Source organism: Podarcis liolepis (assembly GCF_965112155.1).
Source record: "Podarcis liolepis genome assembly, chromosome: 16".
Lineage (NCBI taxonomy): Eukaryota > Metazoa > Chordata > Lepidosauria > Squamata > Lacertidae > Podarcis > Podarcis liolepis.
The window spans coordinates 37089083-37104688 of record NC_139567.1 but is presented as its reverse complement, the minus strand read 5'-3'; the positions used below and the strand labels follow the sequence as shown (position 1 = coordinate 37104688).

General features: G+C 44.8%; 2 protein-coding genes across 9 annotated transcripts in view; one reads left to right on the top strand and one right to left on the bottom strand.

The window, feature by feature from the left end:
• Positions 1-15606, top strand: part of EVI2A (ecotropic viral integration site 2A) — a 259488-nt gene that overhangs the window by 41311 nt on the left and 202571 nt on the right. The window lies entirely within an intron of this gene.
• The window catches only part of NF1 (neurofibromin 1), a 162502-nt gene that overhangs the window by 88234 nt on the left and 58662 nt on the right, over positions 1-15606 (bottom strand). For all 4 annotated transcript variants that reach the window (XM_083479515.1, XM_083479516.1, XM_083479517.1 and 1 more), the window contains 5 exons: positions 14052-14210; positions 13307-13404; positions 11544-11690; positions 10109-10255; positions 9677-9787 (listed from right to left, as the gene is read on the bottom strand). In XM_083479515.1, coding sequence (XP_083335641.1) covers positions 9677-9787; positions 10109-10255; positions 11544-11690; positions 13307-13404; positions 14052-14210 — 662 coding nt within the window. The remainder of the gene's footprint in view (positions 1-9676; positions 9788-10108; positions 10256-11543; positions 11691-13306; positions 13405-14051; positions 14211-15606) is intronic.

Below are 15606 nucleotides of genomic sequence, written 5' to 3'. Positions count from 1 at the left end.
CCCTGCTAGACCAGACCAAAGGCCTTTCTAGTCAAGCATCCTCTTTTTCACCATGGCCATTCAGGTGCCTGAATGGGAAAAGACCAAAATCGGGATGTGACAGCGATAGCTTTCTCTTGCCATGGTTCCCCAGCGGCCAGCATTCACACGCATCCTGCGTCTAATCCCAGAGGTAAAATATAGGCATCCTGAGTAGGAGCCATTGATGGCTTTGTCCTCCCATAAATTTTACAATTTAGGGGTTCCCAAACTGTGGCCCATGGACCACCAGTGGCTGACGAGACACAGTGGTACCTCTGGTTGCGAATGGGATCTGTTCCAGAGGCCTGTTTGCAACATGAAAAGAGCGCAACCTGCAGCGGCGTGTCTGGGCACGCGCGGGTTGTGATTCGTCACTGCTGTACGTGATGTCATTTTGCACTTCTGCTCATGCGCGAACAGCAAAACCCGGAAGTAACCCTTTCCGGTACTTCCGGGTCACCGTGGGACGTAACCTGAAAGAACGTAACATGAAGCGGACATAACATGAGGTATGACTGTACAATCATGTGGTTCAGGGTGTGGCTTTAAAAATACAATTAAAAATTATATAGCACAACTCATTATAATTGTTACAACAGGCAGAAAAATCAGTATGTGGTCTAGCAATTTTCAAGTGATCCATGGAGACCAAAGTTCGGGAGCCACTGGTCTAATCTCCTTTTAAAGTTGTTTTAAATCAGGAGCTCTCAGAAAATATGGTGTCCTATGTGTGCATGTGGAGTGACGATCATGCTCCATTTTACTTAGCAAATGGCTTCCAAAGAAGGAGATGGTACCACTGACAGAAGTGTGTCAGTTCCATCCTCTCCCCACTTCCAGGAAGTGTCCAGAAAACTGTGTGAAAACCCAACTCCAATCAGGAGCATAACTTGGGTGCCCACTTGTATGTTTCAACCAGTAAAAGGAGAAGGGAAGGGGGCAAGTTGCCTTACCCCACGGATATTGCAAACCAACATTAGTTTCTTAGTTTAGATGAGGCCACCATTTTGTGTTATGTAGAGCTGAAAAGAAATCCAACTTCCTCATGAGCTGCTTTCCGATTTGCAAGCATTTTTATAATGTGTGGGAAATATTCAAAAAATAGCACACACAGCCCTCCTTGCCGCGTCAAATGGTACAGTTCTCACTACCATCCCATTCCACTGCAGGTGTATACGCTGCCTCTGTGGCCCACCTGAGCCTAAGCTTAAAACTTTAAACAGACTTCCAAGCCATTGGAGAAGAACATAATAAAATTATGATGTCTTTAAATAGCTCCTTTTTCATGCTACATTCTCCAGTCGAAATTGTGCAGTCTTAATTTTCTGCAATCATAAAGCTACACTTTTTTTAAGGAGACCAGGAATCCCAACAATCTTGGAAAGAATTCTTCCTGCGCTGTATGTTGTCTGGCAGTTCTTTATTCAGATATGAAATACAGTGGTACCTTGGGTTACAGACACTTCAGGTTACAGACGCTTCAGCTTACAGACTCCGCTAACCCAGAAACAGTACCTTGGGTTAAGAACTTTGCTTCAGGGTGAGAACAGAAATCGTGCTCTGGCGGCACAGCGGCAGCAGGAGGCCCCATTAGCTAAAGTGGTACCTCATGTTAAGAACAGTTTCAGGTCAAGAACGGACCTCCGGAACGAATTCAGTTCTTAACCTGAGGTACCACTATATTCTCTTTCCTGCTCTCTTCGTTGAAAAAAAAGGATAAAGCTGGAGGGAGAAGCCCACACCATGATTTCTAACTCCTCTTACTTCCTCCATCAAATTGCTGGGTGGAAAGTGTTTCATGTTTGCATCCGTTGCCTTGGAAAAAAAGTGACATTTGCAAGCCACAGGAGCCAATCATTATGAGGCTTGTGGTTGCATAATCATCCTGAAATTATATTTAAATGGCAGAATGAGCCGACACATCTACCGGCTGCATGCAAGGGAGCTCCTCAGAGGCTTCTGTATTTTACTCTCATCATAAGCATCTGAAACGCGGAACAGGTACGGAACAAATGGTAAAATTAATTACAAATTTTAAAAGGGTGATTAATTGCCCCTAACTGCCTGATATGCTGATGCGTCAAACTAAGAGGAGATATTTTTATCTTGAAATGTGTGTGCATACTGGAAGAAAACTAGCAACCCAACCTGCAAATTTCTTGTGTGATCTTGGAGCAGTTATGGCTTAAGTAACCTGTTAAGATTTGAATCACAGAGCCTGCTGTAAAAGATGACATGTAGCATGGAACTAGTTAGCTCTTGCAGAATACTAACTGCCTGTGTTAAATAAATAAAATAAATACATTTAAATCCTGCCTTTGAGGTTAAACCTCTTATGGCAGATAACAGAAAAATAAAATGCATGTTTAAAATAAAAAAGAAGTCAGGGAGTAAAAAGAACAAAATCTAAACTTGGGAAAAAAATTTAAAAACCACATCCCTACCCCTTGCGATTGATGTTCCTAGCCCTCATGATTAATGAGGAGGAGTGAAATCAAACAGTGAGTTTGTTGGCAGAGGGTGCCTGCCATGGAGGGCTGATTCCAACACACTACAGATTATGCAAGGGATTTAGAATCACCACTGGAAAATGTAGGAAGGTATACGATATACGATATCTTTATTGTCATTGTCCCATGCAGAACAATGAAATTGAAAAACTACATAAAACATTCAAAAACCCCTAAAAACTCTGAAACCCCATTTTAACATACACTATACTATAGAGACCCCTTATGCTGCGTTTAGAACCAGAATTGCATTTGCGTAGAAACTGTTTCTCAGGCGGCTAGTCCTGGCCTTTATAACCCTGGACCTTCTTCCAGAAGGCAGAAGCTGAAAGAGAACATTTCCGGGGTGCATACTATCCCGCGCTATCTCTGCCGCTTTCTTATGGCACCAGACAACATAGATTTGATCTAAGGTGGGAAAAGTGCACCCAATTATTCTCTCTGCAGTCTTTACAACCCTCTAGTACCTGTCCCAAGTTTTGATTGTTAAGTGTTAAGCAACGAAGGCCTGGGCTGGGGCTTTCAGTAATTACTGGAGGTGGCTCCCTCTCTGTAACGTTCTCAGATCCTCTCCTTAGCGGTCCCCACCTCCCTTTGCAATCTGTTACTGTCATTGTCCCTCCGTCTTGAGAATATCAAGCCTCCTTCCATAACGACAAATAAACCAAATCATGACGGCGTAAAAAAAGGAAACCTAAAGCCTGTTGAGCACCCAGCTTCAGGCAGAGAGACAGACCTGGAACTGATGTATTTTTGTTCAGTTCTGCCCTTGGAATTTTTTTTTTTAATTGGCTGTTGTTTTTTTTAACTGCAGCTGATGTAGAATTTGGTTCTAAGAACAAGATCCTGGGCTGCATTCCTACACACATGAACCTGGCAGCAAGACCCGTTCAAGTCACTGGGGCTTATTTCTGAATAGACATGTATAGGATTGCACCGTTAAGCCTATAATCATAAACTGGGCTTCAGAACAATGCACAAATCCTCATTTCTGGCAAAGAAGAGAGAATGAGCTATGACTTGGAAAGCTCCCCCACCCCGCCCCCCTTCCCATTTGAATCGCTTTTCTGCCGTTAATTCCACAAAGTGACCACAGGCAAGTCAAACTTGCTTCAGCCTCAGGCCCCGCCCAGGGGACAATGATACTGATCCTCCCTTACAGGATTGTTGTAAGGATTATCACAAGATCACGTGTGTGAAAAAATGTTGTAATCTTGGCTGTGGCTCCCTGGCTCTGGAATTCCTGCCCAGGAGAGTCCTGTCCATTCAGCTTTTTGGGTTGGCAATAAAATAAGCCCTTTTACCTCCCCAAAAGGGATTTGGCTCCATTTTAATAGTCTCCATGTTTAGTTTTGTATTGCACAATTCTAACCTAACTAATGTTCCTTGGGATGCCTTTAAGAGCTGGCTAACAGATGCAATTTTTTTTATAACTAATTAAATATAGAAATGCTCAGGTACAAGGCAGCCTCAATTGCCTCTGGAATATTTGACCGCAAGGCAGAATACCAATATTTTAATAAAATAATAAATTTCCAAAACCTCATGGGTTTTCCAAAAATATACAAACAAGGGGTACTGATTTTTACTCAGAGTAGACCCACTGAAAACAGTGGGACCAAGTGAGTCATTTTCATTACTTCCAATGGGTCTACTTTGAGTAAGACTAATAATAATAATAAATAATAAATTTTATTTATATCCCGCCCTCCCCAGCCGAAGCCGGGCTCAGGGCGGCTAACAACAATAAAACAGTATAAAAGTATAACATAAACAACACTCTAAAATCATTCATTGTAAAATTAATTAATTCAGGCCACTGGCAACCATTGGGCCAGAGCTCCGCGAAGATTGCCGAGGGAGGGAGTCAGGCTGTGCCTTGGCCAAAGGCCTGGCGGAACAACTCTGTCTTGCAGGCCCTGCGGAAAGATGTCAAGTCCCGCAGGGCCCTGGTCTCTTGTGACAGAGTGTTCCACCAGATCGGAGCCACAGCCGAAAAAGCCCTGGCTCTAGTTGAGGCCAGCCTAACTTCTCTGTGGCCTGGGACCTTCAAGATGTTTTTATTTGAAGACCGTAAGTTTCTCTGTGGGGCATACCAGGAGAGGCGGTCCCGTAGGTACGAGGGTCCTAGGCCGTATAGGGCTTTAAAGGTTAAAACCAGCACCTTAAATCTGATCCTGTACTCCACCGGGAGCCAGTGCAGCTGGTGTAGCACCGGATGAATGTGATCTCGCAGCGAAGACCCCATAAGGAGTCTCGCCGCGGCATTCTGCACCCGCTGGAGTTTCTGGGTCAGTCTCAAGGGCAGCCCCACGTAGAGTGAGTTACAATAATCCAATCTGGAGGTGACCGTCGCGTGGATCACAGTGGCTAGGTCAGGGCGAGAGAGGTAAGGAGCCAACTGCTTAGCTTGGACTATTACTGGACACAAGCCATGCTTTCTTGATTTTGTTCATTTTTGTGTTTGGGATTGGCCATGCTTTCATTCTCTCGTTGAGGTCCAGAAATGGTGGTTTTGTGACCTAAATTCCAAGTCATTTCCCCCACTACATTTGGCCCACTTGTATGGAAACATTTTTATGTGCAACCCCCCCCCCCCCGAGAGTGAACTCTCTCAGCGTGTGGATTCCTATTTAGCCAAATCCTCACCATCCTCATGACACAAAAGTCAAGTCTTCTGGAAATGTGTGAATTGTTAACTAATGTTCACTGTTGAATATGCAGAATGAAGAGGCTGTTGAAATGGCTCTGGCCTGCCCTGGTGGTTGTAGTTTTGTGCAAACCTGACTTGGTTTCCGCATCAGGCACTACTACGACTGCTCAAAATACCACAGTGGGAACCAGCACACTCCACAAGATGACCACCGCCTTAAAAGTGTCGCCCACCAATGCTGCTCCCTTCAACAGCAGGATCCCTGTGACGGCAACACCGCTTCTCTTCACCTGCTTCATCCTTGTGACTAGTCTTTCTCTGCTAATGTAAGCGTTAAGCTATCCCGTTAATCACTTAAAATTGTACGTAAAATTCAGGAAAATCCAATCCAATCCAATTCTGTGAGTCCTGGTGTGTTTTCTGGCGAGCACGCATTCCGCTAGCAAATCCAGTTACCAAGTATAAACGTTTCAATTAATTTTGCCATCCCCTCCCCTTTGTGGTGTTACATTTCTCAAAGAGATATGTGAGTCCTTTCATTGCTCAAGACACACATGAACCGCAGCACTTCTAACGCAAGCTAAGTTGGTTGTCAACGATGGGAAATATTCTTAACTTCAATTCACATGAGGAAGTTTCTGTGTTGAAGAGAGACGTTATGCAGCAAAATGAAAAATGGAAGCTGGTGGCATGGCAACTGAACTACAGAGCACAATACAACATTTTAAAACCATAAGGAAATAAGGGATGGGTGGACAATTCCAGGGGGAAAAGAGCTGAGGAACAGATCTAGAAGCAAAGTTGCACACCTTGTATTCAAATGAAAAATTCAATTAGTCATAAATGTTTGGAGATCTTAATAAATAATGTCATTACGGTACATGTGTCTCTCGCAAGAATTATTTTTAAGGAAATAAGCCTCTGCTTGCACTGTGGTATACATGTACAACTTCAGGAAAGTCAGCAGCATGCAAAATCCAGAAAGGAAAGTCACACTATGTTAGCCTACTATCCCCAATTCTGTAAGTCACTGAAGAGGTTGGGGCAGTGGAGGCAGATGGCGTACTGCCCCATCAACCTCAGTCTGCCCTCGGCCAGCCCCACACATGCCTGCCTTTCTACTTGCAACCAGTCCAGGGGGTGACACCACCGGCCAGTATCTTCCTGCTTGGTCTCAGTGTTGCCACGGTAGAATTCAGCAAGGCGGAGGATGGAGGGTAAAACTAAAATGAGTTGATTGACTGTCATTGGCTCATCGTTCTGCCCGGACACTGAGGTCCAGCACTGAGGGCCTTCTGGCAGTTCCCTCACTGCAAGAAGCCAAGTTACAGGGAACCAGGCAGAGGGCCTTCTCAGTAGTGGCACCCGCCCTGTGGAACACCCTCCTATCAGACGTCAAAGAGAACTGCCAGACTTTTAGAAGACATCTGAAGGCAGCCCTGTTTAGGGAAGCTTTTAATGTTTGACCGATTACTGTATTTTAATATTCTGTTGGAAGCCGCCCAGAGTGGCTGAGGAAACCCAGCCAGATGGGTGGGGTATAAATAAAAATTATTATTATTATTATTATTATTATTATTATTATTATTATTATTAGGCTCCCCATCCTTGGCCCTACCAGTTCCAATGGTCAGCTGCCGCCACGCAGTTGGCAGTTCACACTTCCCAAGCATATTGCCCAGAGCCAGTGCAATTCTGGCCATTCATCTACCTGAATGATACATGGAAAACGTTGGAAGCTGGCTTAGAACAAATTGGACTGTTTGTCCATCCGGCCCACTTTTGTCTACTCTGACTGGCAGCAGCTATCCAAGGTCTCGGGTGGAAAGGACTTTCCCTATCACCTGATCCTTTTGTCTGGAGATGCCAGAAAATGAGGCTGGGGGTCTTCTGCATGCAAAGCATGAGCTCTTGCCTCTCCCCACACATACCCTGTTCCATGAAAATCACCATTTCTATACAGGGGTTCAACTCTGCTAACAGTTACAAGGCATTTGCAACTTGGTTAAGAGTTCAGGGCGCAAGTGGTTTGTAAGCTCCCCCCTCATTTGGCCAGGACAACCCCATATTTACATAACCTTTGTGATCCCCACCTAAGCAGAGCTCTTTCCCTCACAAGATTTAACGTCTTACTGTCTGCACTTTTGCAAGGTAGATTTTCAAAAATCCCGTTCTCTGAAAGATACTGCCCTTGCGGCACAAAACAGGTTGAATCCATGACACACATTTTATTTTATGTGTAAGTATTTGGCCCCCTTATTAAAGGAGGGGATTTATCGCACTGACTCTTCCAGGGTGTCTTATCTGCCGAACAATTGTAGGAACGATGTTGTGGAGAATGTGGCAAGATTTTTAAGCGACGTGGTGAAATTACATTACCATAGGTCCCAAGAGCTGTTTTCGTACCTCACAATGTCTGGACGGTTTTATCCTAAAGTATCTCCTACTGTTTTGTTCACTGTGTCGTGTTCTGATCCATGTATATGATTCACTTTCTCTATGTCAATAAAGGAGATTGGTTGTTTGAAGTGGTGTGTATTTTTAATGATCCGGCCATAATGGCTATGGTTCCACCAGATAAGTCTGTTTGTGGCAAAGTTTATTTAGAAGTCCCCCTCCACCTGCACATGTCACAAATTTCAAGCACATTGTTCCCCCACAACCAGAACACAAAAATAATATATTGTCACACGCAAGCACCCAGCATGCCTTAGTGATGCCTGTAGAGTCAAACTCCGCTTACTATTTGTCAGTAATTTTATGGACAAAGTGCATGGCCGTTTTATGGACAATGGATTAAGCTAGCGTCATAACTAACAATGGCGGTAGTTGTTTGAAAACAACGGTGTTTTTATGCCTACTGACATGGGGCACGTAGACGGCAGTAAACATGAAACGGAGTAGAAAAAGAAGCAAAAATTAACTCCAATGGGGGGCCACTTGAAAGAAGAGAGTCAGAAGGAAACGTAGGTATGGCTACAATGTGCAAGTGTGGTTTCACACCTCAGTTCAACCCAAATTTCCCTCCCATGTCGAAAGAGCCATCGCCTTGTGTCCTTCCAGTCCCCTTGATGCATGGCATACGCGATGAACATCCTCGCTGCACATCAACATATAAAAATGCCTTCTTCCAAAGCAGCAGTCTACATTGACAGGCAGCAACTGATTTACTTCCAAGTGCCCCAATAACTTCCCTGGCCTTGGGTATAACACACCTTGACTTGGCAGGGCAGGGTTTGGTGGGTGGGGAATTGCTGCTTCATCTCGGGGAGCAAAATGTCTTGGGCCAGTCCTGCCCAGCAGGCAGCTTGTGGGGCACATGCAAACCGTACCACATCCTGTATTTTTCTTCACATTTGCTTCGCTTGCTCATCACACCAGGACTCCACTTCTCAAGCTCCTTGACTTTACACTTTTGATGATAGCTAACTGTTTTGTCAAAGGGAAACGGGTGGCGCTGTGTGTTAAACCACAGAGCCTAGGACTTGCCGATCAGAAGGTTGGCGGTTCGAATCCCCGCAACGGGGTGAGCTCCCGTTGCTCAGTCCCTGCTCCTGCCAACCTAGCAGTTCGAAAGCACGTCAAAGTGCAAGTAGATAAATAGGTACCGCTCCGGCGGGAAGGTAAATGGTGTTTCTGTGTGCTGCTCTGGTTCGCCAGAAGTGGCTTAGTCATGCTGGCCACATGACCCGGAAGCTGTCTGTGGACAAACACAAGCTCACACGGCCTATAGAGTGAGATGAGCGCGCAACCCCAAAGTCGGTCACGACTGGACCTAATAGTCAGGGGTCCCCTTTACCCTTTAACTCTGTTGTAAAGGATACCCTTTGCTGCACAAGCCTCATTTAGCTCAAGCAGAGATATTTATATTGAACTGGTAGTCCAAAACAGGCACAGCAACAAGTGTGCACAGTGCAGACAATCTATGCCATATAGGCCCTCGCACACAAAACAATGGCAAAAGTTATTAGCTGAGGTTCAGGATGGTAAAGATTAAAGTTTGTTTTTGCATCTGTTGAGAAAACCTATTTTTTTAAAAACCAAACCCACAGAACTCCACAAGAGCAATAAATTTGCTCTCTCACAGGAGTGCATGCAGCCTTCCACATAAAATACCAAAACGCAATCCGATGTGCACACAAGAGTTGTGCAGATAGGGCCTACCTATGGAGGTCATGGAGCTTTTCACAACTCTGAGAAGCCTGCAAGCAAGTGGCCACAGAGAACTTGCCTGAGCAAAGGAGCAGCTCGAAGATGGCAAAAATCCTCACTCCTCTTAAAAAGTGAACCAGCGCTAGAAACAGTTGTGGCGTATTTTGCACACACAAATAAAACTCACTTTGCTAATGTGTTCAGAACACAACAAAAACATTTGAAATGACAGAGGCATTGCTGTTGCTTGGGAAGCAAGAAAATGAACGAGTTTGCTCCTTCATATAGACTTCACAGTTCTTAATAGTAAATAATAAGGAACAAAGAGAAGTGGTCTTACCGGCGAGCAATGTAGTAGAAAACAGGGTTGCCAGCCTTGGATGTCCCAGCTTGGTAGAAAATATTTAGTGTTTTCAGGGCCTTGAACTCCTCCTTTTCGTGCACCTGGTGCCTAAGGAGGCAAACAGAAGCACAATGAAAATCTCAAATTAAGCTTGAGTGTCTACATCCCACCCCCAACAAAAAGCTGACTGCCATATTTTTCAGGCTTATTCAAAACCCTTGAATCCCATGTTGGAACTTTCACAAAAATGCTCCTGAGGCATGGCAGAACATGCAAGCAAACTCTAAAATAATAATAATCCTGGAATCTAGGAGTTTGGGAGAATGTGTGGGAAAAGAACCATGGACAGCCTTGTATTTGCATTGGCCCCATGGCAACAGATTAACGCTAAAAGCTACTGCTAACAACAGACATCTACAGATCCACTACCTAGTCATAAATTCTTCAAACTTGGAACTGGTGAGATTGATACTGGACCACTGCGTGTCTGCCACTGGCTTGTGCTCAGGAGGACCAAGGTATGCCAGCAGAGTCGCCATCTTGTCAAATGGCCGTCTTCCAACAGCTTTGTGGTCCCTAGAGAAACAACTGCATGTTATCAACAAAACCCAACAACAGCAATTGTAACAACCGGTGTTTTTAGATTTTCCTTCTCTTCCATTTCAGTACAACATGCATCATCCTGCATGCATTAATAAGGAAATCAGACAAACATTTAGTGTGGAAAATACCCTGCGCTATTTACGCGGACAAGATACACTAGAGAACCTAGGTTGCTTGGCTTGCTCTGTGCTGCAGCACTGGATGCTATAATGAAGCAGACTCAGGTAGTCATACTCAGAGCAGATCCACTGAAATTAAAGGACAAGACTAACACAGGCTGATTCATTTCAATGGGTGCACTTTGAGTAGAACTTACAACCCTGACTATCCCAGCATCCATACTAATAAAAAGCAAAATTACCCACAGCAGTCATCAGAGTAGAGGGTCCCCAATCTGGCACTTGGTGAGGTTTTCCTAAATGCCCATGTGCAGGTACCCCAGACTTTCAGCTTTCATTTAAGAAAAGAATTAAGTTTCTAGCCGTCCTAGAAATAACATGATGGGCCAAAATATACAGGTACCTTCTAAGTGATTTCTATGAAGAGTGAGTGGTTTGTTTTCCCAGGTAATGCTCCCTGTTGCTATTAGATAGCAACATCACCAGGACTAGGAGGATATAGCTGACTTCTCATGGTACACAAAGTTGTCAGGGGTGGATCTTTCTTTCTCTAATGTTGTGTCATGCCAAGCTCCTCATAGTAGCCATGTTGTGTTATGTCACACACTCCATGGCAGCTATTTAGTGACTAGTACCCCCGGCACAAAGGCACGCGGGTGGCGTTGTGGGTTAAACCACTGAGCCTAGGACTTGCTGATCAGAAGGTCAACAGTTCGAATCCCCGCAACGGGGTGAGCTCCCGTTGCTCGGTCCCTGCTCCTGCCAACCTAGCAGTTCAAAAGCACGTCAAAGTGCAAGTAGATCAATAGGTACTGCTCTGGCGGGAAGGTAAACGGCATTTCTGTGCGCTGCTCTGGTTCGCCAGAAGCGGCTTAGTCATGCTGGCCACATGACCTGGAAGCTGTACACCAGCTCCCTCGGCCAATAAAGCAAGATGAGCACCGCAACCCCAGAGTCGGTCATGACTGGACTTAATGGTCAGGGGTCCCCTTTACCTTTACCCCCAGCACATTCTCAAAACTCAAAGACATGCCTACTAGCCCCTGAAAGATGGCAACTGCTGCCCTGCAGTATGTTCCTCGCTTTCTCCTTCAACTCTGACAAAGCCAACGATTCTTGGCCATTGGTCAAGCTACTTCTACCTGTTGCTGGAAAGGTACTGGCCAATCTTCTCCTGATTGTTCCAGAGGAGCCGGTGCAAAGCAAGGACGTTGCCATCACTGATGAAAGAGAGGCTGTGATTGACCGTGTCGCTGGCTGGACAATCTGATGCAATGTCAAGGAAAAACCTACAGAGAAAGGAAAGCCATTGCTTTCTTTAGCAAGGATCTCACAGCTTCTCACTACAACCAATGGGGTGTTGGGTTTGCTTTTCAAGGCTGTGGTTGAATAGTACGGTGTTCAAAGCAAAATTATTAAAATTACAAGCAGGTACACCTAAATTTCCCCAGGGAAAGTATGCTTGTTGCTAGGGATAAGGTGGCTACAGTACTACAGTTAAAACAATCAGTCTTGGCAGTCATATACACTCTGACAGAAAACCTAATAGAGGGCTTCCAGACTTCCAGAGCAGCACACACCAAGACCAGGAGCTGCATAACAGCAAAAGGAATCTTCTTGGAATCCACAATGTATGCAACGCTGACAATGATCTCTGCACATTTCTGCCTTTTTTTATTTCTGGGAGATCTGTTTTGCCACGAGAGTAAAGGCAAATGTGATAGGAGCTAACCACCCCACACTTCCCACCCCCAATGTCTTTTTAGAAATAAAGAAAAAGAGCAGCTGTGCTGGAACAGACCAAAAAGATCCGACCAGCCCAGCATCCTGTTTCACCCAGTGGACAACCAGATGCCTCCAGGAAGCCCACGAGTACGGCAAGAAGGTGAGAGCCACACACTCCACCTCGCTGCTTCCCAGCATCTTGTACTCAGGGGTGCACTGCCTCTGAACTGAGTAAGCCCAGATATCATGGCTATCCTCTTCCATGAATTAGTCCAATCCCCTTAAAGCTAAAAAAATTTAAAAAAATCCTTCCAGTAGCACCTTAAAGACCAACTAAGTTAGTTCTTGGTATGAGCTTTCGTGTGCATGCACACTTCTTCAGATACACTGAAATAGAAGTTGCCAGACCCTTCTATATAGGAGTTTTTTTAATTTTTTTATTTTGACTATGGCAGACCAACACGGCTACCCCTTAAAGCTGAAAGACTTTGTGGACCAGTTCCATGCATGGTCTGCGCCTGCCTGATCTGCCTATGCTGGATCACGTCTCCTGTCTCTGGTCCTTGGGACTTAACGGTTGCCATACTTGGATTTAGCCATTTGCCAGCCTCTGGCCTGTTTGACTGCACCCTCTGGAAACCCAGCCCATGTTGGAGAGACTCCATCATGCAAGGCCTCTTACCACCTGCCTTGCCCGCCCGCCCCCAGCCCTGGGACTCCTCATAAGGAAGCTGTGCCTCCAGTCTCTGCTTCTCATCATGTATTGTATTATGTTGTGCACTGTGGCTTGCTGTTGTTTTGTTGGAGTTTAGAAATCACTTATTGGAACTGTTCAGAGTGGATTTCTGTTTAATCTTGAAATGCTGATATTTAATATTATTCTATATTATTTTAATGAATGTTGAATGTTATTTTATTTGCATGTTGTATATTGTATTATGCATATTGTCTTGTTTACATGATGTTAGCTACTCTGAGCCTGGCTATGGCCGGGGAGGGTAGGATACAAATAAATATATATATATAAATTTATTAATTTATGCATGCATGCTTGCTCTGGACCACACTATTTGCCTCTGGCCTTTCCAACTAACAGAGCCTGCAGATCCGACCCCTCTTGGCCTTTACAGACTTATAAAGGCAAAGCTCTCTTTTAAACTAAGCATTGCAACTACTTTACCTTCGTGCTGCATCAAAGTTGCTCTTCACAAAGTCATTAAAAGGCCGCATGTGCTCCTCCTTTGTAAACAAGACGTGGTTGGCAATGCTCTGCAGTACCTAGGTTAATAAAAAGAACTGGTGAAGCAACCAATCGTGCCGTGGCAAGCTGTGCCATGGCGTTCTCTTCTAAACGTTATTTCTGCGTTACAAGGGATTCGCTTTAATCCAAGACGACTGAACATTTGCAGGCAGGCTCTGGTCTAGTCCAGAGGACAAAGGGCCACTTTGTGGAGCATGGTTCTCCAAAAGCAGATCACAAATGCTTTACATAAATAAATGAACAACATATGCTATACTAGCAGGCTGTAAGAAGGGGTGACGTTTTTTGAACGCTCCCCCACCCCAACCCACGAAACAGACAAACAAAAACTCAATCTGGGGCAGGCAACCTTTTATTCCTATGGAATACCACAGTCCTGCCAGGGTAATGTGCTGTATACTGTCAGTGGGAAGTGCTGAAGCCAGTGATGGGTGGATCAGGCTTCCAGGAGAGGGATGCGTCACTCTCGCCAGAGGTCTGAACTTGCAGAGGGCTTTGGAAGTCATGCAAAGGGCCGCACAAAATTAAGCAGAGGGCCAAAGCTTTCCACGTGCGCCTTAGGTCCATTTCAAACCCCTCACAGCAATAATTTGCCAACTGTTTCACTCTGCAGCTCACTCAAAGACCCCAAAACCCCACACATGCAAGAATTGCAGTTCTTTACCTTTGACATTAACTTCAAGCCCCTTTCAATTCTTGGCGGCGGCTTCTTATCCAATATCCCAGCCTCATATGGCGAGACGATGGCAGGGTTGATGAACCTCAGGAACATGGCACTCCCAACGGCTCCAATGCTGTTCTGAGGGAACCGCTGGCTGACAACCTAAATAGCACAAGTTGGGAGTTTGATGAGGACAAAACTTAAATGAAGGGCCGGAATGAGTACGGAAAAGAAAAATGAGAGGCCTTTTCAGCTCCCTATTCGTTGCCAAACCTTCCACATGTGTTACTGTACAGGATAAACAGAATAGGGTGCCAAACTGGACCTCTCTCGTTAAACAGGTCAGATCATTATTAGAAGTTAAGGAAGAAGAAAAGAGTTACTGATAATAGTACAGACAAGGCACAATTTTACAGCATGATTCCCCCCGCCCTGCTCTCTCTAACACAAACATATTCACATTCTGTCTCGTGGTGAAGCCCATGTATGAGCAAATCCATATGAGTAGGGCCAAAAACTAAAAAGCCATTTTGCAGTATGCTAATTTAAAAGGAAGGCAAGAGTTTCTTTCTACCTGGAAAGTTTATGCACAAACCTTGAGGTGTGGAATGACAACTTTGCCAATGAAACCAAAATGCTCATTTATCAAACTAAAAAAAAAAACAACCAAAAAGAAAAAGGAAAGTTTTGCTTCAGTACACCCATCAGCAGGGAACTCTCAACAAAACAGGGAAGTCAACAAGGTGTAGAGGTTAGAATGCCTGACTAGGACCAGGAAGAGGCCCAGTTCCCACTTAGCCAAGAAACTCACTGCGTGACCTGCGCCCAATCACCTCTCAGCCTAATCTCCCTCATTAGGCTGCCATAAGGATAAAAAAGAGTGGGTCAGGAGTATGCATACCACCTTGAGCTATTTAGCGGAATGGTGGTATATAAATGTAATAATATATAAATAAAAAGTCATGAATAGAAATAGCCCATTCATTAAATTCCTGATTCACGTGTCACATTAAACCAGTGTTTCCCAAACGAGGGTCTCCAGCTGTTTTTGGACTACAACTCCCACCATCCCTGGTTAGCTGGACCAGTGGTCAGGGATGATGGGAATTGTAGTCCAAAAACAGCCGGAGACCCAAGTTTGGGGAACACTGCATTAAACCATTGTTTTAACATTGCTCTTAAGTTCCCACAGCACTCCTCTGCCTCTCCTGCCACACCACTGGATGAACAAGTTTACTGGGCTGTCTGAACCCAGGTTCCTGTTTGTCTCTTTGCAAACAAATCACGAGGTTGCCACTTGGGGACTGCTTGGGAGGCGGGGGCCGGAAACAAAGCATGTGCACCAGAGCAGCACGCATTCACAATAAACCATGGTTTGTTTTAAACCACGGCTTAACGTATTGTGTGAACTGGACCAGTCTCTGCCAAGAAATTGCAAAAAGCACTCCTGTTGTGTATGTTGCATGTGAGAAAGTAATGGCGTGTTTGCAATATTAACTCTGGGGGCAACATGCAGAACACTGCTTATTTCCTCTAAAGGGGGGGAAAAAGTCCAGAA